General features: G+C 36.3%; 2 protein-coding genes and 2 long non-coding RNA genes across 8 annotated transcripts in view; 1 reads left to right on the top strand and 3 right to left on the bottom strand.

Moving 5' to 3' along the window:
* The window catches only part of LOC148682305 (uncharacterized), a 152,546-nt gene that overhangs the window by 96,407 nt on the left and 29,981 nt on the right, over nt 1–26,158 (bottom strand). The gene's annotated exons all lie outside the window — the stretch shown is intronic.
* On the bottom strand, nt 983–11,839 carry LOC137489667 (uncharacterized). The gene is made up of 3 exons (XM_087250554.1): nt 11,800–11,839; nt 11,130–11,268; nt 983–4,942 (listed from the first exon to the last, which is right to left on the bottom strand). The coding sequence occupies exons 2-3, from the start codon at nt 11,212–11,214 to the stop codon at nt 4,221–4,223; spliced, it is 807 nt and encodes a 268-aa protein (XP_087106680.1). The 5' UTR covers nt 11,215–11,268; nt 11,800–11,839; the 3' UTR covers nt 983–4,220.
* LOC147845146 (uncharacterized) lies at nt 13,066–21,178 on the top strand. Its single transcript, XR_015484440.1, has 3 exons — nt 13,066–14,134; nt 14,524–17,650; nt 17,818–21,178. It is a non-coding gene; the product is annotated as an uncharacterized LOC147845146 (long non-coding RNA).
* Nucleotides 14,167–24,045, bottom strand: LOC103909914 (uncharacterized). 5 transcript variants are annotated; one of them, XM_088650441.1, is made up of 3 exons: nt 23,830–24,045; nt 22,475–22,624; nt 14,167–18,488 (listed from the first exon to the last, which is right to left on the bottom strand). In XM_088650441.1, the coding sequence occupies exon 3, from the start codon at nt 18,347–18,349 to the stop codon at nt 17,123–17,125; it is 1,227 nt and encodes a 408-aa protein (XP_088506567.1). In that variant the 5' UTR covers nt 18,350–18,488; nt 22,475–22,624; nt 23,830–24,045; the 3' UTR covers nt 14,167–17,122. The 5 variants fall into 5 exon arrangements, with proteins under 5 accessions (XP_088506567.1, XP_087106252.1, XP_087106253.1 ...); XM_087250126.1 differs by having other exon boundaries at nt 14,167–18,354; XM_087250127.1 differs by lacking the exon at nt 23,830–24,045 and adding an exon at nt 23,156–23,243 and having other exon boundaries at nt 14,167–18,354.

The raw sequence follows: 26,158 nt of genomic DNA, 5'->3' as shown, positions 1-26,158 counted from the left end.
TGTTCTCCCATGTCCTCATGCCTAGTACACGTGTTGTGCATTCAGATGAAACTTTCAGCAAGCGATAGCTCAACGGCAAAAGCTGTGGCTCCACAAAGAGTCTCTCATGCCCGAACACGGACTTGAACCCTGGACCCTCTACCGACTCTGCTAAAGCTGGGGAACAATAGTCTGTTTTGGAAGGGGAAGAAAAAAGCACAAGAAAAATAAGAAAATTTGAGAAATTGAGAAAGAAAGAAGCGAAATTAAGGTTATATTTTGTATTTTTGCCCACCAGAAACTACTCAATGCATATATAACAGTACTGGTTCAAGAAATATGTCCATAAATAACACTTTGGGTAGATCACAAGGTTCAATCCCCGACTGGAGCAGGTATCTAACCAGGTTTAGTAATGGGTCGATCATGAACATTTCGTTCATTTTAAACGAATCTTCAATATGATTTGGGAACTAACTGGTTGACCTGGAGCGGATTAATTCGCTTCGGTCAAAAACAGGGGACTGAAGGAGTTGCAGTTCTACCTTTAAATTCATCTCAACAAATCAACGTTAATCCTTTTTCTCAACATCCTGTTTCTCATCACTTTTTATTAAATATAATTATTTAATTACTTTTATTAAATTTAATTATTAATTATAGAACTTTGAATTGATTTAACTAATGTATAAATTCACGCTTCTTAATGTAAGAATGTTCAGTGTACTTGTTTCTCTTTTTGCCTGTCTTTTTAAAATTTGTTTTCAGGAGACACACAAAAAACAGGTCATAGGTCATGGAGATCTCTCTCTCCCTCTGTCCCAGAGGAGAAGAAAATCACCTGTTCTAGTTGTCCAAATGTGGCAGGGGGGACAAGAAATTTAATTAAACACCTTAAACGACAACGTCACCCGGTTAAGCCGGGAATAATAATTATTATTATTATATTTAACAGGCACCTATAGGTTCGTAGCCAAAGTAGGGTGAGCATGGAGACGTAAAATCAGAAAAAAAGCACTTTATTGAAATACAAAAGTTAAAATAATTAAAAATTCTTTTTAACATGAGCCTATTACAAAACAACAACAAAAAAGACAACAATAATCCAAAACAATAGAGTGGGGTACCAGCGGAAGTTTGCAAGTGTCCACAACACCAAGGAATACAAACACACACGCACACACACAGCCCCTATGAAAACACAGCAAACTTATTTTACACAGCAATATCTGTTTAGCACAGCACTCGGTGTATATATACACCCACACACTAATACAATGCACCCAAGCTGGGTCTCCCCCACCCCCCTATAACCAAATAGGTTTCAAAGAAAATACACAGAAGACAGTTACAAAACAAAGAGAAACTATTAAAGAAAAATATGAAAATCACAACCAAAAAGTAACAATTTAGAATAGACCTGAACAGAAAGGGAAAATTTGCAAAAATCACTCGAATGCATAACAAAAACAAAAATCACAATACAAATATAACAATTCAAACAAAAACTATAAAAATCATAATATACAAAAGAAACAAAAATCACAAAATAAAGCTCCGGCAAAACAGCAGCGCTGCCACCACAGTTGTCAGACTTGGTCACCAGTCATTATAGAAACCCTTGTGCACACAGTCACCTGTTGTCACAAAGCCACGATTTACAATTAAAAAAAAAATTTAAACAAACAAATGCTCTGCCATACATACCGTACAGATGTTAGAACATGGCCTCACTCTGCAAACATAGGAAGTTATTGGTAACCACTAAATCGGACGCCACCAACGCACAAAGCACACATCAAAGCGCCAGGAACCAGAGCAGGCAGAAAGCACGCCGAACGAACAGCGTCTGGTGCAGAGCAGCTGAGGACCAAACCAGTCAATCCTGGCAACACTTATGGTACAGTTACTACCCAAATATACGGAAGTGTACACAAACCGTTACTTTCAACCGGAAGGGTTTACCCATCAGAAAAAAAGACGGCAACACTGATGACACATACAGAGTTACCAAATGTGCTCAACTTTTAGCTTTTCACTGGTCGGAGATCAGCTCATAAAAACTTAGGGTCGACCTAACCCCCAGAAATCATGTCGCCATCCATATCTGAAGTTAGATACAATTCTTTCTTAACGCACGCATTGAGGCCATCCATATCTGGAGCTAGATACAATACTTCATAGACGCACACATTTAAAATTTTATTATTATTATTTTTTGATGCAACCAATGAGAAATGTTTACCTGGATCCCACCTTTTCTGGACTTGTGTAGAGTATAATTATTGCATTGTTGTACTGTAAGTCAGAGCGGCCTAGGAACTCATTGCGAGTGTTGAAGCTGGCTTCTGCTGTTGAAACTGCAAACTATCTTCAGTAAACTTCATTTATTTATTTGAATCTCTGACTCCAGCTCTTCTTCATCTGACAAACTGGTCATTCTTTGGGTTAAACTGTATACCATCTCTACCGTAGTAAACTAGAACCTAAAAGTAAAGAAACTTTACTAATAAAAGATGCAACAGGACAACTGAATGGGCTTTCTAAAACTTTCTAAACTTGAGGCCCTGGTATTATGCAAACTAACTGTCCTGGAGCTCCACCTTATTTGATGTGCAGTGTTTTCCCAGTGATTTGTTTCTCATTCAGGGAGTCAGACAGAGAACATCATCCAAAACAAAACTAGCTACATGAATACACAGGAGAGTGAGAGAAACGCGACACATTTACAACCCCAGTGTAGGAGTGTTGGAAAACAGTATACCGTCCCTCAGCCTTTTTAAACATTATTCAGACATGAAAAATCCTGTGCACATGAGAAAATGTTTTGCTGCATTCATGTCATGTGCGCAACTTTTTGTCCATGTGGTTCTTAATCTGAACGGTTTCTCTCCAGTGTGAATCCTCTTCTGTTTTCAGATGTGTTAACTGATTAAACCTCTTGTCACAGTGCAGTTCTGGTGCAGCTTAAATTTTGGAGCTGTTAGAAAAGTCTTCTCACACTCAAGCACATATACTCTTTCACACCAGTGTGAATCTTCATGTGTTCATTAAGGTTTTCTGATCGGTTGAAACTTTTCACACTGAGTGCTTGTGAATGGTTTCTCTCCAGTGTAGGTCTTTATGTGTTTATTAAAGATTCAGGACACCCTGGAGAACTTTTTTTTTTTATATTAACAGATTTGTGTGTGTTGAGCATCAGTTAAGACAATGTTAGCACCTGTCAGCTTTAATTGTGGGGAAAACTGGATAATTTTGAGCTTTTGTCAGCTAATTTCAGCTTCCGGGTTTAAAATGATTTTTGGGGCGGGATCAAAATCGGCGACGTAGCGCAGAACTGCAAGTGCAATGATGACGCGTCAGTTTCTCATTATTTTTCATGGCGTAGATTTCTTATCCTATGAGAAGAGCCGGCTGCTTAATTATTCATGAGAGCACGTGCTTTCCGAAGGCAGACCTGCCAGTTTCAAGCAAGCTGTGAGTGAGACACAGACCAACGGCACGCAGTAGCCGTTCATGAAGGCTCGTATGTGTTTGTTTCCATGATCCACGGGGTTTCTTGCATGTTTTTTTCACCAAGATCCTGTCAGGGCCGATCATACAGCAAAGCTGTGTGTGCTGCAAGCATGTTTGTCGGGAGAGCAGTGCGAGAATTGAAGAATGGCGGACGTTGACTTTTATCAGGAGTTCGTTCACATTCAGACACATCACCGTGCTGCTGTGTTTGCCTAAATCCTCTATATTACCAGCAGGGCTAATGGTTAAAATAGACAGGTCAGGAGACCTGCTGCACTGAGTCTGCATTTAAGATCTATAATTTAGACCTGGGGATCAAGGTAGAATTCTCATTTATAGTATTTATATGAACACGATTGTCTTTATAATGATATAAATTGTGGTTTTGTGTAAATGAAATTACGAATAACAAATGTAGCAGGGCATTAAATTACTGTTTATTTCTTTGCATTTTAACTTTGTGAACTATAAACTCATGCGTCTCCTCACGGTTTGTGTCTTAGTTTGTGAGCTAACTGACATCAACAGTTGTTCGCTCCCCTTCTCCCCTGCTGGCCACGCCCACTCCTGCCCGATGCTCGTGGAGCTCTGCGCCCTTTAATCATGCATCTTTTAAAAAAAATTCTGAAGTAGACTTTAACCGAAAGTGGGGGGTGTCATGGCCCTTTAAGGTCTGAGTAGTTGCTGAAACTCATCCCACACCGAAGCTGCAGTCACACTAGAGTTTAAGCATGCAAAATTCTGTTTTTTGGTTTCTCTCTAGTGTGGATCCTCATGTGTTTATTAAGATGTGATGATTGGCTGAAACTCTTCCCACACTGAGGGCATGTGAATGGTTTCACTCCAGTGTGGATCATCATGTGATGATTAAGGTGTGATGAGCAGCTGAAACTCTTCCCACACTGAGGGCAACTGAATGGTTTCTCTCCAGTGTGGATCCTCATGTGTTTATTAAGGTTTGATGATAGGCTGAAACTCTTACCACACTGAGTACATGTGAATGGTTTCTCTCCAGTGTGGATCCTCATGTGTAGATTAAGGGATGATGATTGGCTGAAACTCTTCCCACACTGGGTGCATGTGAATGGTTTCTCTCCAGTGTGGATCCTCACGTGTTTATTAAGGTTTGATGATTGGCTGAAACTCTTCCCACACTGAGTGCATGTGAATGGTTTCTCTCCAGTGTGGGTCATCATGTGTTTATTAAGGTGTGATGATTGGTTGAAACTCTTCCCACACTGAGTGCATGTGAATGGTTTCTCTCCAGTGTGGATCATCATGTGAATCTTAAGTTTGCTTTTGGTTGCAAAACTCTTTCCACACTGAGTGCAGGTGAAACAATTCTTGTCTCTCCTTTTCAAAATACCATCAGTCTGTAAATTAGTGTTTTCCTCAATTTTGACATGATGTTCCTCCTCTTTACTCCCCTCATTCTCTTCAATTAGGTCTGAAATATATATATATAAAAAACATTAGTTTTCATTAAGCCTTAAAAACTCTCATCAAAAGCTGAAAAGTGAAAAGACACTGGAAACATTGGATTCACACACTGTAATTTTGGATGCACATTAAATGTAAAATAAATCAGATAATATTTTGTTAGGTGCATTCATGTGTACACATTTAAACAGATTTAATTCAATTCATCTTCATTTATCTAGTGCTATTACAATGTAAAATGTGTCAAAGCCACTTAACAGAATTTATTGTAAATTGAAACTGTCAGTCCAGTTTTCAGAGTTTCTTACGTAATCGATCATAAGTAATATTGGTCATATTGAAAAAAAAGATTTGAAAGCTGTAAATGGCCTGTTTTTATTCGTATTTATTCATAATTACAACAAAATGTTTTTCTAAAATGTGTAAAGCAGACGAGGGCTCAAAATTAACCTTTTTGACTGGTAGCACCAATGCTCCTAATTAAAAAAATATAGGCGCATCAACCAAAATTTTGTCGCACCCACCAATTATAAGCACCGTTACAACAAGTTTTATACAAAAAAGATTTATTTATCTGATCAAACATGATTTATTTGAAATCAACACTAATCAAACTAACAAGCAAAAATATTTAAGCATGCGTGATAAAAAATGTCTCAACGAAATCCCGGTATCACAAATAAATACGTTTTTATAACATAAATGATGGACCAAAAGATACACGGACCGTTCACCAGCCGGTCTTTCATGAGCAGCGATAATAGTTTACTCGGTGCAAGCCCGTTTGTGATGGTTTACTTGGTGTTAAATTTTACATTTAACTGCCACTTGCACGGCGGACAGCATCTGGCGATTATATGAAGGATTAAACAGAAGCTCTCGCGCTAGATGTGGCAAACAGTTAGCTGAAAATTGACTTTTCATAGCAGACTTGAAGCCAATGGAAGCCTTTATCTACTCTTCGAAAAGTGTAGATGGTGGAGTAACATTCAGCACATGATCACTACTAAGATGTGTCGTTATTTGTAACTTTAGATGCCATGGTGACATGGACAGTGCTTTACAATTTTTCGGGGTAGTAGCTCTCCATGTCATCCCAAGCCAGAAGGCGTTGAGTGATTGTGATTGACAGCTGATATTAACCAATCCATTTGCATTCAGTTCTAGAGCAGTGGGCCAATAATAAGAGGGCAAAGGCGGGGCAAGCATTACAAACTTGGCTTTGTTTACTGCAGCGAGTTGACATGACAACTGTTTTAAACCATTCCTGAGCGCTCCGTTTCAAGTGCAAACATGCATTCTGCGTGAATATCTCCCGAATCTGCGCATGTGCTGAACATTTTGCAGTAAAAACTGGTCACACACAACAATTTTTTGCACTCGCACAAATGCTCACAAACATTTTAAGGTCGCATAGAGAAAATTTTGGGCGCATATGCGACCAAAACGGTTGTAATTTCGAGCCCTGAAGACAGTGAATACTTGTTCATTTTGTGCCTGACTAGTAAGCGCATCAGAAAAAAGTTCTGGATTCACAGCTGAACAAACAGCTGAATATTTGCCTCGCAAACATGAGTCATACCTGTACAGCATCTACATAAAGGCTGGATTGTACACCTTTCCCTTGTGCGCTGTTGGGTCGTCTTCATCATTTCTGGGGTGATTTTGAGGCTTAATTTGACCAAAACATTCTCTGCGTTTCAGCAAACGGACTGATATTTGGGGACATCTTATTTTGACACATTCTGGGTAAATGCTTTGAAATAAAAAATAAAAAAAACTCAATACACTCTGGGCAAATTTACTCCATTTTCATTATATTCATGGCTGTTTTTTTTCTCCATTGGGCTCTATTGTAACAATTTTCTTTTGATTGCAAAGCCATGACAGCATATAATCATTCATTTATGATTGTTGGTGTTTTCTGTGACGACAGTCAACATTGTTTAATTGGTCTCCACTCATGGGATGGCAAAAAGGAAATGGGTGAGAGTATAAAGGAAGAGGAGGAATGTTTAATTGGGCAGCATTATATGGTGTGTGGAAGAAAGAAAAGTTGACTGAACTGTTCCAGCGCGGGGAAACGAGTAGAGAAACGGGGTCGAGACGAGCATTGTAAACTTAACGATTGGCTTTGAGAAACAAAAAGCGAAAGTATGTATTGAAGCAACAGAGCAAAGATTGCCGTCTTGTTACTGAAGTGCTCGTGACGTCTGTGAACGAGTGCGTCACCAAAGACTTCAGTGCAGTGTGTCCTGAAAAAAAACTTATCGATTTATCTCGCTGGCATGGAGTCAGCTGCCGAAAGCCTTCATCCCACAGTCGACAGTGTCAGAGTTTCCTGTTAGGCACCCGTGGCTGCCACTCACCGGCTGGGTTCGTCGATGCCCTCAATCTACACATCCACACCTCCACATACGCCATTCCCCTCTCATTTCCCTTTACCCCTCCGCTCAATGGGTAAGAACCAAGTTTTTGTTTTCTTTACCCAAATTCTTATATTATTTCTCTTGTTTTGTTTTCTCCCCGTACTATTACTATCATTATTACTTTTCCCTGTTTTCAAATCTGATGAATCTGCTGGCCTAAAATCATTTGCATTTTTACCTTTCACTTTCAGTTGAGTTATAAGTGCTGAGGGTTTTGCGTTTCATTATGATTATTTTTATATTGTTTGTTTTGGACTACCGGCCATGTAAAGACGCAAACTGTTGAGGTTCTCACGTGAAACTTAATTTTGTTCAATATTGCTCTTATCCTAAATTCTATTACCTTAAACATACCTGTACTGGAAAATAAGCGTTTAAGTGTCAGAGTCTAGCTGCTCTGAGCGTAATTCAACTTGAATCAGAATGAATAAAGGCTGAAGCAACCATTGAGAGGCGGAATCCGCTACTAGCCTCCATGCTAATGCTAACCCCGAAGTGCAAGCTGCATCTAAGAAAGAGATGGCGCGGGCGAGTGATAACAGTGCAGTACTTTAAGCTATTGATGCACTAAAGGCCAATTTGATTGCTAAAATTGAAGAAAAGGCCATTGCACAGTCAAATGAACTTTGCAATCAAATTGACCAGCTTCGGACAGTTACGCAATGCTGGAACACGTTCAAAGTCAAGTCAAAGTCAGCTTTATTGTCAATTCAGCCACATGTACAGGACATACAGAGAATTGAAATTACGTTACTCTCAGACCCTAGGTGCCTAACATATATTATTAATATAAAAAGTAGAGTTTTAAGAAAAAGAAAATCTAAATTTACAATATATACAAAATGTGGTCTAAAAATATATTTAATGTGTAGTCTAAAAATATACATACGGAATAAAAAATTGTAAACCAGAGTTGTGCTGATAAAGAACAGTATATAGTGCAAAAAGACTTGTGCACATGATGATTATGATAAAGTGACAGTTTCATAATATATGTGAATGTAGTATGATGTGTCTAACTGGTAGACCAATGTTACATAAAATTACATAAAGTGCAGATGAATGTGTGCATGTGTGTGTGTTTTCATGTGTGTCAGAGTCCAAATGTGCGTGTGGAGGGAGAGGGGAGTGGTGGCAGAGTTGGGAGAGGGTTCAGCTTCCTGACAGCCTGATGGATGAAGCTGTCTTTCAGCTAGACAGCTAATCTTGCTTCTGTAGTTTTTCCTCATCGTTTTTGTTGATGAGACCCACCACAGTTTCAGTCAGAGTCTGTTTTGTCCAGATGTGTGAGCGCTGAGTGAAGTGCAGTGGAGATGGCGTCATCAGTCGAGTGGTAGGACCAATATGTAAACTGAAAAGGGTCCAAGGAAGGGGGCAAGACAGACTTAATGTGCTGCATCACAAACTGTAAGCTCCTCTCGGTGTGGTGTAAACAAAGCCCAGGTACAGGTCTTTCAGTGCCTCTCTCATGTTGTTGGGATTGGAGCTGGGAGGGATGTAAACGGAGAAAAGCAGTATGGCTGTTTATTCCCTCTGTAGATAAAACGGCCGGCACTTTAAAACCATAAACTTCACCAGTGGCAAGCAGTTTTTGCAGACTACAATGGTATCATGGCCAGAACCGAAATGTCTAGAACGTAGTCACTGAGCCAAGTTTCCGTAAACACAAATGCACAACAGTTCTTTACAGTCTTTTAAGATGAACGAAGTAGACGGCTATAGTCCAGTTTGTTGTCTAGCGAACGTACGCTCGCTGGAGGAGGGGATGATGGAGGGGATAGCAGGTTTGTGTGGGTTAGCCGCTAGCCTAGTTCAGATCCCCCCACGCTTGCCCCTCTTCTGTTTTCTCTTGCCTCTATTGTGGGCGAGGTGTTGAGGTGGGGGTCGGAGGATGAGTAGGCCTCTGGAGCAAACGGAGATCTTGCAGCTCCTCAGTGTCTGCGGAGTTTAACTTGTAAAGTTTGGTTCTGCCGATGTCGAGCAAAAATTTTAGACTATATGTGCGCTTAAGCACAGATAAACGGGGCGAGGACGTACATAACAAAGAACACAAAAACAATGTCTTGTCGGGAAAGAGAGAAGCCACAGCGTGTGCACGTACCTCCATCTTGAAAAAAGCAAGAAAGGAACTGGAAGAGTGGTTAACGCCAGAGTGGAAGCAGCAAAAGAGCGAGTGACTGGTCTGGAGCCTGTGTTGGGTGGATACTCCAGCTCTTTTACTACCCTGGAAAAAGAGTTTAGTATTGTGAAAAAAGAGGCTGGCTCTGCTGAGACCAAAGCCAAGATCTTGAGGAAAGGTCTACCCGCTCAAATCAATCTCTATGCAACAAACCAGTGGACGACAAGGAACCGTCACGCGCCTTCGTGATTAAATCCCACAACTTTTCCGAAAAAGAGAATATTTTGAAGAAAGCCATTGAAATGAATGCAATCACGACAGTACACTGAGCTGTCAAAGACAATACAAATGTTAATGTCACTCTCCGGTTAACTTTTAAATAACCACTATAGCACATGTTCGTTGTTATTTCTAGCTCTCGGAAGTATGTTTTGTCAATAATGGTGTAGCTTCGTAGTAAAACATTAAAAGCTGTTTAAATGGTTTTGTTTTATGCGTGAGATCCCACATGGTCAGCTAGTTAAGAGTGGGAGTAGCTAGAAGTGTGTGCAAGTTTACGTGCAAGGTTTCAATATTGTGTTGTTTCGTGTTTATAAGTGTTTGTGTGATCACTCTTTTTTTTTCTTTTCCTCTCTCAAAGTGTTGGCAATCAGAGTGGAGTCAGTCAGAGTCAGAAAGATAATTCACCCAGATCAAACTGGTTTTATTGTTGGGAGACAGTTATCTTACAACCTTCATCGCTTATTTAAATATTATTTATTCACCAAAAAATAATACCAATCCAGAGGTCCTAATTTCCTTAGATGCCCATAAGGCATTTGATAGAATAGAGTAGATCTATTTTTTTACAGCGCTTAAAAAAAAAATGGTTTTGATCCTGGATTCTGTTCCTTGGTTAAAATGTTATATTCCAGGCCCCAAGCATCCATTCAAACAAATAATATAATTTCCAAAGGCTTTCCACTCTCTAGAAGAACGAGACATGGCTACCCTCTGTTTTTTGACATTGCCATTGAACCTCTTGCAACCGTATTAAGCAAGGAATTGCAAGGAATTTTCAGAGAGCGACACGAACATAAGTTCCTGCTATATGCGGATGATCTTCTTTTTCTGTCAAATCCAGATACATGTATTCCAAAAGCTCTTACAATAATTTCAGAATTTGGAAATGTTTCTGGAGACAAAGTCAATCTAGCAAAGAGTCTCCTTTTCCCTATTAATGATAGAGCACAGCAAATTTCCTTCCAATCCTTTCCATTTTCAGTAAGTCCTGATAAATATGTATAGTGAGTGTGACACGCAAATACAAGGATTTGTTCAATAATAATTTTAAAAGGACATTAGTGCCCAAGGACGTTTTTAGTACTCAAGGACACCTTACAAACAGTAGGAGAACAAGAAAAGCAACAACCTTAAGAAAGTAGAGAAAATGGGAGACTAATAATACATAAAATAATGACAAAAGACATGAGAACAAGCAACAAGAAAGAAACTCATTCCTGTCTTTCAATGAGTGCTTATGTGCATTTAGGAGAACTAGACAGCACACTCAGGGCTGCAAGATGGATTTAATTTAGTATTCTTATTATTAAAATATCTGAATGAGGAACAAATGACTGAGTTGGTCTTTGAAAATGAAAATTAACCTGTTTGTTCCTGCAGATCTTCCTGTTTGACTGTGAATGTTTCTTCAATCTTCACATCTTCACTCTCCTCTTTAATAAACGCCATCTTTATAACAGTGTGGAGATCAGTCGCTTTTTCTCTGTGTTTGGACACTTTATCCTGTTTAAAATAAACAAAACAATGAACATAAACAAAATAACTTCTCTTCAACACTTGCTTCAACAGTTTCTTTATATGAGAGTCATTAACAAACAGAAATCAGATAAGTTGGATCAAGAAACAATAGCCACAAATCAGCTGATTACAACTAGTACTCGATTTCTTATATATAGTGATGTATACTTCAAATAGAATGACATTATGCTATTTAATCAATTAAACTTTCATTAAAACACTTGTTACACACTTTTACTTTATTCAAGTATGTTCTTAATTGTTTTGTTTGTTTTATTCATCTTATTGTCTGTTTATAGCACTTTTTTGCACAAGATAAATTTCCTCTCGGGAACAAAAAGTTTATCCTATCTTTATTAAAAACAATAGACCTCATTATTGTGAGTTTTAGTAAATAATACTACGTTGTATAAGGGTTAAAATAATATTGTCAACAGGTACATAAGTTAGCACTGAATGAAAACACTGAAACTTTAATCAATCGCTTTATATAAGGGTAAACGCTTTAAAACAAACCTTTTTCCAGTTGAATCACAGCGCGGGAGCGGCGCAGGCCTATGACGTCACAAGTCATGCCAAAATAAAAGTCTTTTTTTGTACCTTTTTTGCCACTTACTCTTAGTCATGAGTCATGACTTATTATATATAGTTTTTCTCTGCGTTTGGGCATTTTATCCTGTTAAAAATCAACAAAGCAATAAAAATGTTCAGTTTAAAATAAATTAAACTATGAATAGAAACAAAATTACTTCTCTTCAACAGTTTCTTTATATGAGAGTAATTAACAAAAATAAATCCGGTAAGTCCGAGCAAGAAACAACAGCCACAAATGAGCTGATTAAAACTAGTACTCCATTTCTTAAATATGGTGATGTAAACTTAGAATGAAGTGAAATTTTGCTATTTAATAAATTAAACCTTCAGTAAGACACTTAATACCTGCATGTTGTTCAATAGTCCTCTTTACTTTGAGTAAAATAGTTTTAAGTTGTATAAAAGTTTAAAATAATATTTTCAACAGCAGGTACATCATTTAGTATTGGATGAAAAACCTGAAACTTTAATCAATCGCTTTATATCTGTGTAAAAGCTTTAAAACAAACCTTTCTCCAGTTGAATAACTTTTTTTCAATTAATGCTTGAACTGACAATACAAGAACATCATAACAAAGTCACACAGATCTTTAAAAAGTGCAATAATTTACATAGTCATAAGAAAAAATATCTAAAACCACATACAAATACAAATAATACCATTAGAAAGAAAGGGAAAAATATTAATACAATTAAAGTATTATTATTATTAATAATAATAATAATAAAATTACTAAATTAAACAAATAAATGAAATTAGAATGACACATTAACAAATAACTGTAAGGAAAGGAACTAAAATCGAAAATCTTCTTTAAATACATCTGCATAATATTTCAGGAATCTTAGATTTTTTTAATTCTTAATAAGATAAAGTGATTTTAGGAGGGAAATAAATTCTATTCTAAAAATGAACAAAGGATGGGTAATTATTTGTGAATTTTTGTTTGTGAATGTAAAATTTGCCATATAAGATAAAAAAAAATGTATGATGCGTTCCAGATATTTAGCTTTTGGGTTATTATAATAAAAATTGTCTTTTAGATTAAAGCAATTCACAGCATTGGCAGAAGCAGATATATGAGAATTTAGAAGTAACCAAAATTGCTTGGATATTGGACAATCAAAAAACATATGTAGTAGTGCAGGGGTGGCCAACCCTGTTCCTGGAGAGCCACCTTCCTGCATATATTGCCTTAACAACTTTATTAAATTCATTAGGAGAAGTTGGAAAAAAGTGCTTGTTTGATGATGCAGGAAACATTCTTTCGTGAACCATTTATAACCTACCAAAGGATCCAATTAATATTATTTTTAAACCAACTTTGGAAAAATAATTATTTGTTTTTGTTTGTAATATCTCGGTTATTCCATAAGAATAATCGGTAGGGAGAAAAATTGTGAACATAACCAAGCTTCCAAACAAGCAGACATTGCTGGTGGAATTTAGACAAAGCTAAAGATAGCTTGTAGGGAAGACATTTAAGAAGAAACAAAAGACTACAGATTTTGTCAAAAAAATTGTTGGGAATAAAAAAAACAAATAGAAATTGGATTGGTTAGGCATCTCTTAATCCAATTAATTTAAAAATGTTTATGGTGTCAGAAAAATCTAACAAATTTACACTCCCTCTGCTTTACTATTAGAATTAACTTCCTTTTTCAATTTATGAGGTTTGTTCTTCCAGATAAATTTTAGGAAAACAGTGTTAATTTATTTGCCCACTTTGTTTTCAACAAATAAAGATAAAGTCGGATATACAAAATGAGAAAGACCCTCTGCCTTGAACTCTTCCATATAATGACAGGTACCATTGTAGCCAGCAATTAAGAATATTTTTAATTTTGCTGATCCTAGACACAAAAATTCAAGTGCTGTCTCACTAAAAGATTTTTAATAACAAAAACACATAAATATTTAATTGTGGATTTATCAGGAATATCTTCTATATATTCATAATTCAAATTATGAACAGGCATTATCTCACATTTGGAGATATTCAGCTTTAGACCAGAAACACTTGAGATGTCAGAAATTAAATTTAAAGCCTTTGATACGTTTGAGTCATCTTTTAGAAATAAAGTGGTGTCATCTGCCAATTGTGAAATCTTAATCTTCCTCTCAAAAACAGAAATTTCTTACAAATCTTGATTTTGCACAATGCTTAAGGATAGAAACTCTGTAACTAATAAAAATAAAAAGGAAGAGATTGGACAGTCCTGCCTAATACCACACAAAATATCAAATCCATTAGAAGTGTCACGGGTAGAAGAAGGAGTGAACTCAAGTGCAGAATACAAAGTGTTTATTAAGGAGAAAGTCTTTGCAAAGGAACAAAAAACCCAATCGGGTGAGTGCCGGGGGAGTGCCGTGGAAAAACAGTCCAGAAACAAACGGGAGACTCGTTCACTGGCAGCCCTGGACACAAATATGGGGTGAGTAACAGACCGTTATACACACACACCAACGAAAACAGACTGACAAACATGAAGGGAAATGACGTGCTATAAATAGGAACAAAGGGATGAGAAACAGGTGGAGCGAATTACTCCGATGACTTGTGAATACTAGAAAAGCAGGTGACTGAAGGTAATCTGTAACATTGAACTGGAGAGAGTGAGAACACAAGGTACGGTGACAAGAAGTATTAAAATTAACAATCACTTAACTATTGATTCCTTTATAAAACAAAGCCATAGTGTTAACAAAAGTTTCCCCAAATCCAAATAACCTCAATGCTTTAAACAGAAACGTGCTCAACCGTATCAAAGGCTTTATAAAAATCAAGAAAAAGAATGAGACCATCTGAATGAATAGAATCAGCATAATCGAGCAAATCCAAAACTAATCTTATGTTATTAGAAACATGGCGGCCTTTTATAAACCCAGACTGAGTTTCAGAAATAATAGAATCAAGATTTGTTTTTAATCTGTTGGCAAAGTCTTTTTTTGTTTAGTTTTTTTGCTACTCACATTTGCAGTCATGACATGAGACATTTCTCCTTCGTTTTCCACTTCACACAACATCTGCTATCTCTCTCACATACAAAGACATTCAGTATTTGAAGTTGATCAAAACTTTTAATATGAACATTTGAACACAATTTTAAAATTTATATAATAAACTAAGACTAAGTGTTTAAAGCAGAAAATCCCAAAATTCTAAAATGTATAACAAATAATCTGATGAGTGTTTTGAGCTAAAACTTTACAGACACATTCTGGAAACACAAAAGACTCATCTTAAATCTTGAAAAGGGGTAAAATAGGTGCCCTTTAAGTAAAAAGTACCCATTACTACTACATGTTTTAGTTTCACTAACTGGGTCATTATCACTATAAAGTGCCTTTGATGTCCCACAAGATTGAAGCAGTCCTATATGAACATAATGCGAAATAACATTCTGATGTTTTTGATTAATTGATAGAGTTTACATACATATCAAAATCTCTGGATGCCAAATGTAGAAAGACGCTATAAATGCATGTATAGTAAGAAGGCTAGTTTCAAAGACTAACTAAAAATACAATTTTAAAGGATACAAAAGTTTGGATAAAAGCATTTTTAGGAGAACTGGTACAGTCAATGCAAAACACTTCATAAGTATACTTCATGGCAGTGGATTCAGACTGAATACAGAAAAGAGCAGTTGGGGAAATATTATTATTAGGCTGAGCAAGTTTGTGATTTAGTGGAGAACCGTTATTAGTAGAGACTTCACCAACTTTATTATAAGAGGAATGTATTTAAAACTTCTAGCATTCTGTCACTTAAATATATTCCAAAAACTCACGCATACAGGTAAAGAAATCCGAGATCTATTAGTAATTGAGGGAATGTCTTTGTTTGACATGTACTGAGAAGATTTGAGCAGTCGAATATAAAATAATGTAAAAAAAAAAAAACTTCTGGGCCAGGCTTGACTGAAGGTATTATACAATCAGGGATTGCACAGAAACAATGTTATATTCCTCTGAAGAGACTGAAGAAGACAAATGAATCTTCTGTCCAGAAATGTTTCCCTCTGTTGTCAAGAGACTGTTTAAGGAACAGGCAGCCAATCAGCTATCGCCGAGCGCCTACAGGCAGTCAATCAGCTTTCTCTAAGCCACATACAGGCAGCCAATCAGCTTTCGCTGATCAGCGTTCAGGCAAATATCCCGCTCATGGTGCTCTGTCCGGGGCGGAGAGAGGTTAAAGAATTTAAATATCTAGCAGGTACACATGGAAAAATCATATTGAGAAAGTGGAAAAGAAGTGAAGGAAAACTTTAAATGCAATGAGGGCATTAGCAGGCAAAGAATGGGGAGCAGAGAGATCATTATTGCTCACAGTGTATAAGGCTTTTAAGATTGGTACTTAATTTTGGGTGTATGATATATGCGGCAGCATCAAAGACCATTTTCAAAAGACTATATAGGATTCAATATAGAGCACTTCGAATGTGTATAGGAGCTGTAAAATCAACACCGATTAATGCTTTGATTGTGGAAACAAATGAATTACCATTATATCTGCGTAGGGAGAAATTGGCGCTGGCGTATTGGTCATCTATTAAAAGCTATACTGGAGAGAACATTGTAAAATAATCTTTAATAGATTGTTGGGAGTATACTAATAATAGAGGAAGAGGATTTGGATGGAATATACATAATATAGCAAAAAAAAATAAAAATAAAACACCAAGTATTAAATATAGTGGGTAATAAAAGCCCAGTATGGAGTGAAGTCCCCTTATGGATAATACCTGAAGTTGAAATCAATCTTGAGATCTTGGACAAAAGAAATGAATGGGAGGAATCAGGTACTATAAGCCAAATGTGTATAAGCTTATAGCTGGAAAATACACAAATGTATACTGATGGATCTAAAGACCCAGATAAGGGGTTACAAGAATAGGAGCCTGTGTTCCTGATTTGGAAGTATTTTCTAAAAAAATAACAACATCAGAACTGTCAATATATTCTGCTGAACAGGTTACTATCATTGTGGGACTTGTGTGGATAGATAAACTTATCCACTTGTGTGGATAGGTGGAAAATAACTAAGATAAGAAACTTTGGTTATTTATAGTGGTTTAGAAATCATCTGGTTGGTGTGTTAGCTAATGCAGGACCAGCTGTGGACAATCATAGCACATGATCCTCTCAAAAGTAGTTTATAAATAAACCATGTCAATGAACAGCCAAACTACATGAACAAGCTGCCGTTTAGAATATACCCGTGTTTGTGTGGGCAAGGCCTCAATGTTGAGGACTCTGCTCTCCATTGTGAAGCTTCATGTGAGTGTTGAGGCTTCTTTTACAATTAAAGCCCTTTCCACACTCACTGCATCTTAAACGCTCTACCAAATGAGTCTTCATGTGGTTCTTAATGGAGTCTTTGTGTGTGAGACTCTTTCCACACTGATCACATGTGAACACTATAGTTCCAGTGTGACCATTCATGTGATTCATGAGGCTAGCTTTGGCTCTGAAGCTCTTTCCACACTGAGCACATGCAAACGGCTTCTCTCCAGTGTGAGTTCTCATGTGGTTATTGAATGTGCTTTTATATGGGAAACATTTACCACAATCAGTGCATCTGTAAGGTTTCTCTCCAGTGTGAGTTCTCTTATGGTTATCGAGTGTGTTTTTATGCGTAAAGCTTTTACCACATTCTGTGCATGTGTAAGGTTTCTCTCCATTGTGACTTCTCCTGTGGTTATTGAATGTGCTTTTATGTGTGAAACTTTTACCACACTCTGTGCATCTGTAAGGTTTCTCTCCAGTGTGAATTCTCCTGTGGCTATTGAATGTGGTTTTATATGGGAAACATTTACCACAATCAGTGCATCTGTAAGGTTTCTCTCCAGTGTGAGTTCTCTTATGGTTATCGAGTGTGTTTTTATGCGTAAAGCTTTTACCACATTCTGTGCATGTGTAAGGTTTCTCTCCAGTGTGAATTCTCCTGTGGTTATTGAATGTGCTTTTATGTGGGAAACTTTGACCACATTCTGTGCATGTGTAAGGTTTCTCTCCAGCGTGAATCCTCATGTGGATGTTAAGGTTGTGTTTTTTAGCAAAACCTTTCCCACACTGTGTGCAAGTAAAAATTCTTCCTTCATTGTGAGTTCTCATGTGAACTTCAAGGTTGCTATTTTGCGTAAAACTCTTTCCACACTGTTGGCATTTGTACGGCCTCACTCCAATGTGAATTCTCATGTGGGCTTTAAAGCCATGAATTTTAGGAAAACTCTTTCCACACTGTTTGCAGGTGTAAAGTTTCTCCCTATTGTGAACATCAAGCTTTGGCTTTTGACTGAAACTCTTTCTACACTGGTTACTGCTGAAATTACACATAGATTTGGATTTCCGAGGTCTTCCGTGTGATGAAGTCTTTTTAGTCAGTGTGGGTTTTTCATCAGTCGTTATGTCTTGATGTTTCTCTTCCATTTCATTCCATTGATGAGTCTCTTCTTTCAGCACCATCAGGTCTTAAAAAACAAAAACAAATGAACTTTTAGAATGAAGCCACAAAGCGACAAGCATGAAGTGGATGTTTCACCCACAAATAAAAATGACCTTACCATTTACTCTGTGTCATGTGGTTTTAAACATTTCCTTTCTTCTGGAACACAAAGAAAGCCAGAGTTTTTTCCATAAGATCTTCTTTTGTGTTTAACAGGACCAAGAAACTCGTAAAGATTTAAAACCACACGAGGGACAATAAATAGTAAGGCTATTTTAATTTCTGCATCAACAATCCCTTTAAAGGATTCCTATTATAAAACCTTTTTTACAAGATGTAAAATAAGTCTTCCCAGAATGTGTCTGAGGTTTCAGCTCAAAATCAGATCATATACCTTACAGAAGATTTAATTTTGGGGGTCAGAGGAAAACCAAGCTGTATTTGTGCCTGTGGCTTTAAATGTAAATGATCAAATGCACTCGCTCTGGATTACTCATGCTGTGGGTTGTGCATTTTCCACTGGATTTAAACATTTGTAACTTGCTTGGAAGACCCGATTGAGACAATTCCTGCATGTTCATGGCAAGTACGCATAAATTACGCTTATTTTTGTGAGTTTGCATTCTTGTATATAACTTATATAACAAATATTTCCCAGTACTGGGTTGCCGCTGGAGGGGCATCCACTGTTTAAAATAAATGCTGGATAAGTTGGTTGGTCATTCCGCTGTGGTGACCCCTAACGAATAAAGGGACTAAGCCGAAGGAAAATTAATAAATGGACATATGCAAATGATTAATGTCAGGTTTGCTGTAAACTGGAGTGATGAGGAGATGGCAAGATGACATACTTTGCAACTTGTTTTCATTCATTTCAAGTGTTTACACTTAATGATCCTCGAGCCTGAGGCTCTCTCCCATTTGCAAGGCGAAAGGGAAGTTTGAGCTCGGGTAGATCTTGAGAACTCGTCTGCTGTAGTAGCTAATAAACAGAAAGTGATTGCTCTTAGTAAGATAATTACTTACTAAGAGCATGTCTATGGTGCCGATTTGGATTAGTCAATTAACTTAAGTTGCATGTTTTTTGACAGTGAAAGGAAACCGGGGAACCTGGAAGAAACCCACGTGAGCACCAGGAGAATGTGTAAACTCTGCACAGAAACGTCAGCTGGCTTGGTAACGACTAGTAACCTTCTTGCTATGAGGCAACAGTGCTAACCTCTGGGCTTTTGTGCCACCGACCTAGAAAAGGAGAAGGAGTAGGGGTGGAAGGGGGGATTTTTCTAAACGAAGATGGCTGTGATATGGAATTTAGGGTATTTATGTGGTTTAGGAATCGTCTGATTGATGAATCCTAAATTAAATAATGCGAGATCAACCGCAAGCAATCATAAGCACGTGAAATAAGTTTATAAACAAACTTCACTTGTACTTGTCTTTGTTTTCTTGGCTTTGTGCAAGTTCCTGATGCTTAGTTGAAGACCTACGTTATTACATTTTATATACCCGACAAGATGCAGAAATGACATCTAAAAAGGTGACCTTATGTTTGTCCAATCAGGGACAGTGACAACGGAAATATACAAATAATAATTTTAACCCGGGGATTTGCGAATATGAAACGTCTGGTAATTAACACCCAGGTATAGCATGAGCAGTGTGGATGGTGACTACAGACAACCCAGGATTGTTTAACTAGGGTTAGAATGACCCAGGGTTAACAATTTCAAGTAAGAAAATGCCTAAGAATACTCAGCATCAGCTCTCAGGATAACAGGAGTACATGGACATGTACAGTGACATACAAAAATTGTCATTCGTAGCGGTGACCTGGGGTCTGTTCTTCGTACCGCACTTAAATAATCTTAGATAATTTGGCAGATCCTGGATCTTTTAATCTTGATAACTGATCTCTGGCTAATTTGGTTCTGTAAACAAGTTTGTGAATCAGGTTAAAATGTCTGTATGAACTGATCTGAGATGGCTGCATGTGTTGAGAAGGACAGATCTATCGATCCTCGAAATCATGATCAACAAAGTAACGATTGGCTGATGGCACAGCAGCGTAATGACATCATCTGATTAATATTCAATTATCCAAGTGAGCAAAATTACATAAAATTAGCAGTAAATGGTTTGTTAAACATGACATGCAATAACTTTACACATTTGTTATAAGCTGCAGGCTTTTATGAGTCAAGAGTATTCATCATGTATTTCAATGCATATCAATGTATTTAGGTCTACATTTAGAGAAAACTTTATTAATTATAGTAGCCTATGCCTACTTATTTTTTTTAATCAGCGTAAAGAATAACTGTATAAATTAATTTTGCATGAAAAAAGCATTTTCATATCGGTAATGGTGTCAATCACCGGCATATTAGTGGTCAAAACACGTGCATGACTGCATAAATTATTACCCCTTTTTAAAAAAAAAGTCAAATATTGTGCATGTACACGTTTGTATCTACAAAGATTATATTTTAAAAAAATCTATTTGAACCCTTAGGTGGCAGTCTTTCTACTTTAATTTTGGAGAGCAGATTGCATAAGTTTTATTAGTATATATTTTTTTCTAATCCCAGGTAGGTTTGAGCTACCAGAACTGTTGCCATGACAAGTCTCAGATGAGTTTTAAAGATTGAAACAATCATTGATAACCAAAACCAAAGCCAAAAATAACCAAATCCAGCTAATTGAGTAATCCACGTATGAAGAACGGACCCCAGATCTCATGCTATCATTTTGGAACTTTCAATTCAGTTGCCTTTTGGAGAATTGACCATGAATAATAAATAGCAGAAAACGGCCACACTACTCTACAAACTAGTGTGTTCATGACTATAAAAAAAAAGTCTCATGTGCACGGGACTTTACACTATTTTTAGGATCTAAAAATTCATTCTTTAAAAAAAAGTCTCTAGCAAAAAGATTCCAATGGCAGCGCCTGCTGGTACGTGAAGAATGATCAATACTGACAAACTTCACACTCAAATTTTTGCATATCATCAGCATGCTGTACTCCATTTCTTAATCAGCAAAATACATTTTTAAACTAGTTTGTTGGCCAGTTGTAGTCAGTGCAATGCTAAACGGTATTGTTCCACTATAATTTGTTTGTTTTGCCTCACTTCGTCCCACAGCAACATCATTGAGTTTAGAAAACTGTACAATGTTTTATAATAATTCATTTTTTTGTGTCCATTGTATCCAGCATATTTAAAGTTAGGGCATCCACAATTTCTGACATACTTTGAACCAGGGTTAAATTTTTGACTTATGAAGGGCTAAAAGGCTAAGGAATTTTTCAAATACCCCAGATGGAAAAGAGTTTTATTTGCCCTGTATATAATTATATTATTTAATAGTTATTATATTATTTAATAATATATTATATAATTATATTATTTAATATTATTAAAAATAAATAAATACATTTAATAATAAAATAATAAATTAATATAAAAAATACAGTATTTTATATATTTCTTAGTAAAAGTTTTTAATAAAAGTTTTATTCAAAAGAAAAAGTTTTATTCAAATGAATTGTTGGTGATTGTATGAGTTTTAACCAGATTGGGTAGCAGAACATGCACAAAGGAAAATTAAGGCTTCTGTAAAAAGATTTTAAGACCTACAACACAATATTTCAGTAAATTTAAGATTTTTTTGGCCTAAAATATAGATTTGGGAAAAATAAGGGAATTGTGATCAATGTGACATATGCAAATTAAAAGTACTAAGCCAACACCATCACCGTAATAGCAGATATCTTCTATGAGAATACTGTAGGTCAAATATCGTCATCTCAGTTAAACTTTTTTCATTTATTGTTTTTATTTATTTTATATAGCGCCAGTTCTCAAGGACACTTCACAAACAGTAGAAGAACAAGAAAAGCAATAACCTTAAAAAGGTAGAGAAAATGGGAGACTAATAATACATAAAATAATGAAAAAAGACATGAGAACAAGTGACGAAAGAAACTCATTCCTGTCTTTCAATGAGTGCTTATGTGCATTTAGGAGAACTAGGCAGCACACTCAGGGCTGCAAGATGGATTTAATTTAATATTCTTATTATTAAAATATATCTGAATAAGGATCAAATGACTGAGTTGGTCTTTGAGAATGAAAACCAACCTGTTTGTTCCTGCAGATCTTCCTGTTTGACTGTGAATGTTTCTTCAATCCTCACATCTTCACTCTCCTCTTTAATAAACGCCATCTTTATAACAGTGTGGAGATCAGTCGCTTCAGCAGGAGTTTTTCTCTGTGTTTGGACACTTTATCCTGTTTAAAATGAACAAAACAATAAAAATGTCCCGTTTAAAATAAATAAAACAATAAACAGAAACAAAATAACTTCTCTTCAACACTTGCTTCAACAGTTTCTTTATATGAGAGTCATTAACAAACAGAAATCAGATAAGTCTGAGCAAGAAACAATAGACACAAATGAGCCGATTAAGACTAGTACTCCATTTCTTATATATAGTGATGTATACTTTGAATAGAATGACATTATGCTATTTAATAAATTTTACTAAAACACTTATTACACACTTTACTGTTGCTGTATTCAAACTTTAACAAATGTTGTTAATTATTTTCTTTGTTTTATTTATTTAATTGTCTGCTTACAGCAACGCTGTAGCACTTATTTGCACAAGACAAGAATTTCCTCTTGGAAACAAATAAAGTTTATCCTATCTTATTCAAACAATAGACCTTACTGTGAGTAAAATAATACTTCTTCGTATTAACGGTTAAAATAATATTGTCAACAGCAGGTACATCTAGTATTAAACGAACACACTGAACTTTTAATCAGTTGGTTTATATCTGTGTACAAGCTTTAAAACAAACCTTTCTCCAGTAGAATCACAGTGTGGGAGCGGCGCTGCCTTATGACGTCACACCACCATGCCACAATAAAAGTCTCCCACCCCCCCCCCCCCCCCCATTTATTCGTTTTCGTGACTTATTGATACATATCTCCCTCGTTTTCCACTTTATACTTTATCTGCTTTCTGTTTTGTACTTGTAAGACCATTATTTATGTTCATTGAATAAACCCATTTACCCCCACTAGATCTTTGCCTTCAGATAGGTTGGTAAAAGGTTGCATTTTCTTTAAATGATTGCATTTCTTCATCCATAGCTTTAACCCACATTCACTTGCATTCACTGATGTTACCACCTCTTTGTATGTTTGAATGGGGAAACATCAAATTCTCCAAAATTACCTGCCAGGTTCCAACCTATATATGTAATAGGTTGAAACTTATTTGGGCTACAGTCCATTTGTCAGGATAAAAACAATATTTATAACCAAATAAACAAACAAACAAACAAAAAAACTAAACAGTTGTAAAGAAACTTTTTAAAATGACTGAAGAACTTAATACAACATTAATGTTCCTGCATCCACACCTATTTACATTTTATAATGTTAGCATTCAGATATTAGTGTAAATTCAGAATGTGCAACTTACCTTTTCAGTCTTCAATGAAGAAGTTGGATGAGAAATTGCCTCAGTGGGTTTTTCTTTGTAGGTTGTTGTTGGTAATAATCCCAATGTAGGAATCTAAAATTGTAGTTTGTCCTCCAAAGTTGTTTTCTTATAGAAAAATAAGCCAATGAAGATTCTTTTAGGAACCCAGAATATATAGATACAACCCTGCTGAGCTACTGGATCTGGAATGTGATTGGATAAGACTCAATTGGCCCCCATTAATGCTAGTATAAAGATGCAAATGAGCAGTGGAGAGCAGTGAAGACTCAAGACACATTACTGTAGAGGATGGGAAGTTCAGCAGCTTTACAAACCAGTTTTACAGAGAAATAATGTTGTATTGGGAAAATAAGTTGACTTTAGCCATCTTCATTTGTTTTGTTGCTGTTGTTTTATAGGACTTTTGATGAAAGCTTTTTTTTATTTTGGCTGCTGCATTTTGTAGTTAATGTCGATACACTTATGATATGTAACACATTTCAATTTATTTTTTCCCAAGCCTGGTTAAAAGGTAATGCAAGAGTTGTGTGTTGTTTTTGCAGAAGCTTCTCAGAGTCTCTTGGCTGAATATTTGTTTAAAGATGCAAATGAGCATTGAAGACTCAGTCCATACCGATTTATCAATACACACAACTATATTCACTTATATAATAGTTATAGAAGATTTATACTATTAAACTGTGATATATTATCCTTCGTTGAAAGAAACAATTTCTAAACTTCACAGTGAAGTTTTATTCATGTTAAGTTTAGTCAATATATTGACATGAGCTAACTATTAGCAGTGTTTTAGTTATTTATTTATCACTGAACTTGTTCTTTATGTGAGTTTAGAGTCCTTTATTTCTCTTAAAGCACATGCAGCTCATTACTGACTTTTGTAATAGTCAACACACTCTTAACAGATCAATTATTTCCTTTCAAAAATGTCTCTAGATTTTAACTATTAAAATGTAACTTGTTTCTGTGCCAATTTTTTTCTTTTTTTGCCTCTTATTCACCTGGTATGTATTAAAGATGTTTTTCCCTTTATTTATTACTTGTGTTTGTGCACACAAATATGCATAGACATTCACAAAAGCATATATAAGATACCATGTGACAAAACTTTTTCCTTTTAACACAGTAAAGCTATCAGATACTGTGATGCATCTAAATATTTATAATCAGAAAATAATTACATCTCAAGTTAAATTATTGTATAGGCAGTTTATACAGAATAATTCAATGACAAGAGTTCACTTTCATATCTACACAATGTAGAACTTTTAATGTGATTAACTTGCTCCACCTACACCAATTACAACACTTCTCAGACTTCTTTTTTCACTATGGTGTAATTACAGTGGTGAACATGACATACAACAACAACTGCACTTACTCCTGTAACCTGTTTGCAACAATGAATTTTAAATATCTGTGTCACATATTCATTTAAATAAATGGCTCATCATTGTGTGCATTCATCTTTAGTAATAGCTGCCTGACCATTAACTGAATAGGACCATTTTACATATAAGAAACCCGTTAACATGTATAGCTGTTCATGCCAATACCAACTTGATAGACTATTACATGAACATATTACATGAACAGGACCTGCCTAACATCTCTTAAGACATATAAGCATAGTGTCTATATCAATACATGCTTGATTCTCCAGATCGCTACATCTGAATGGTGCCTTTTGACCTGTTTTAAAAATTACAACCATTTGTAAGCATAGTTCTTCACTAATACCAGTTTACCTCAAATAATTACACATGTAAGTGCAGTGGGTAGCTCGATTGCCTCACAGCAAGAAGGTCGCATGTTCAAGCCTCAGCTGGGTCAGTTGGCATTTCTGTGTGGAGTTTGCATGTTCTTCCCGTGTTTGTGTGAGTTTCCTTCGGATACTCTGGTTTCCCCGAAGTCCATAGACATGCGGTATGCATGCAGTGTGAATGAGTGTGTATGCATGTTTCCCAGTAATGGGTAGCAGCTTGAAGAGCATTCGCTGTGTCAAGCATGTGCTGCATAAGTTGGCGGTCCATTCCACTATGGTGACTCCTGATTGATAAAAATAATAAAAATAAATGAATACATGAGTAATATCACACGAGTAGCAGTGCGATGTTGCCTTCTATCTGTTTTTGTATTTCTATTTGTTGTAATGGCCAGTTGTTATTGCAATAAAAAATGAATAAATACATTTTTAAAAAGCAGTGCAATGTGGCTGTAGGCTGTATATCAGCACTGATGGGAGGCGTGTGTTACAGTGTACACTAAGCACTCAAGAACGATTGTCCCTCTACCTGTTGTTTAATCC

The sequence above is a fragment of the Danio rerio genome, chromosome 4, assembly GCF_052040795.2.
Source record: "Danio rerio strain M-AB ecotype USA chromosome 4, GRCz13ab, whole genome shotgun sequence".
Lineage (NCBI taxonomy): Eukaryota > Metazoa > Chordata > Actinopteri > Cypriniformes > Danionidae > Danio > Danio rerio.
This window is presented reverse-complemented; position numbering and strand designations above follow the sequence as displayed.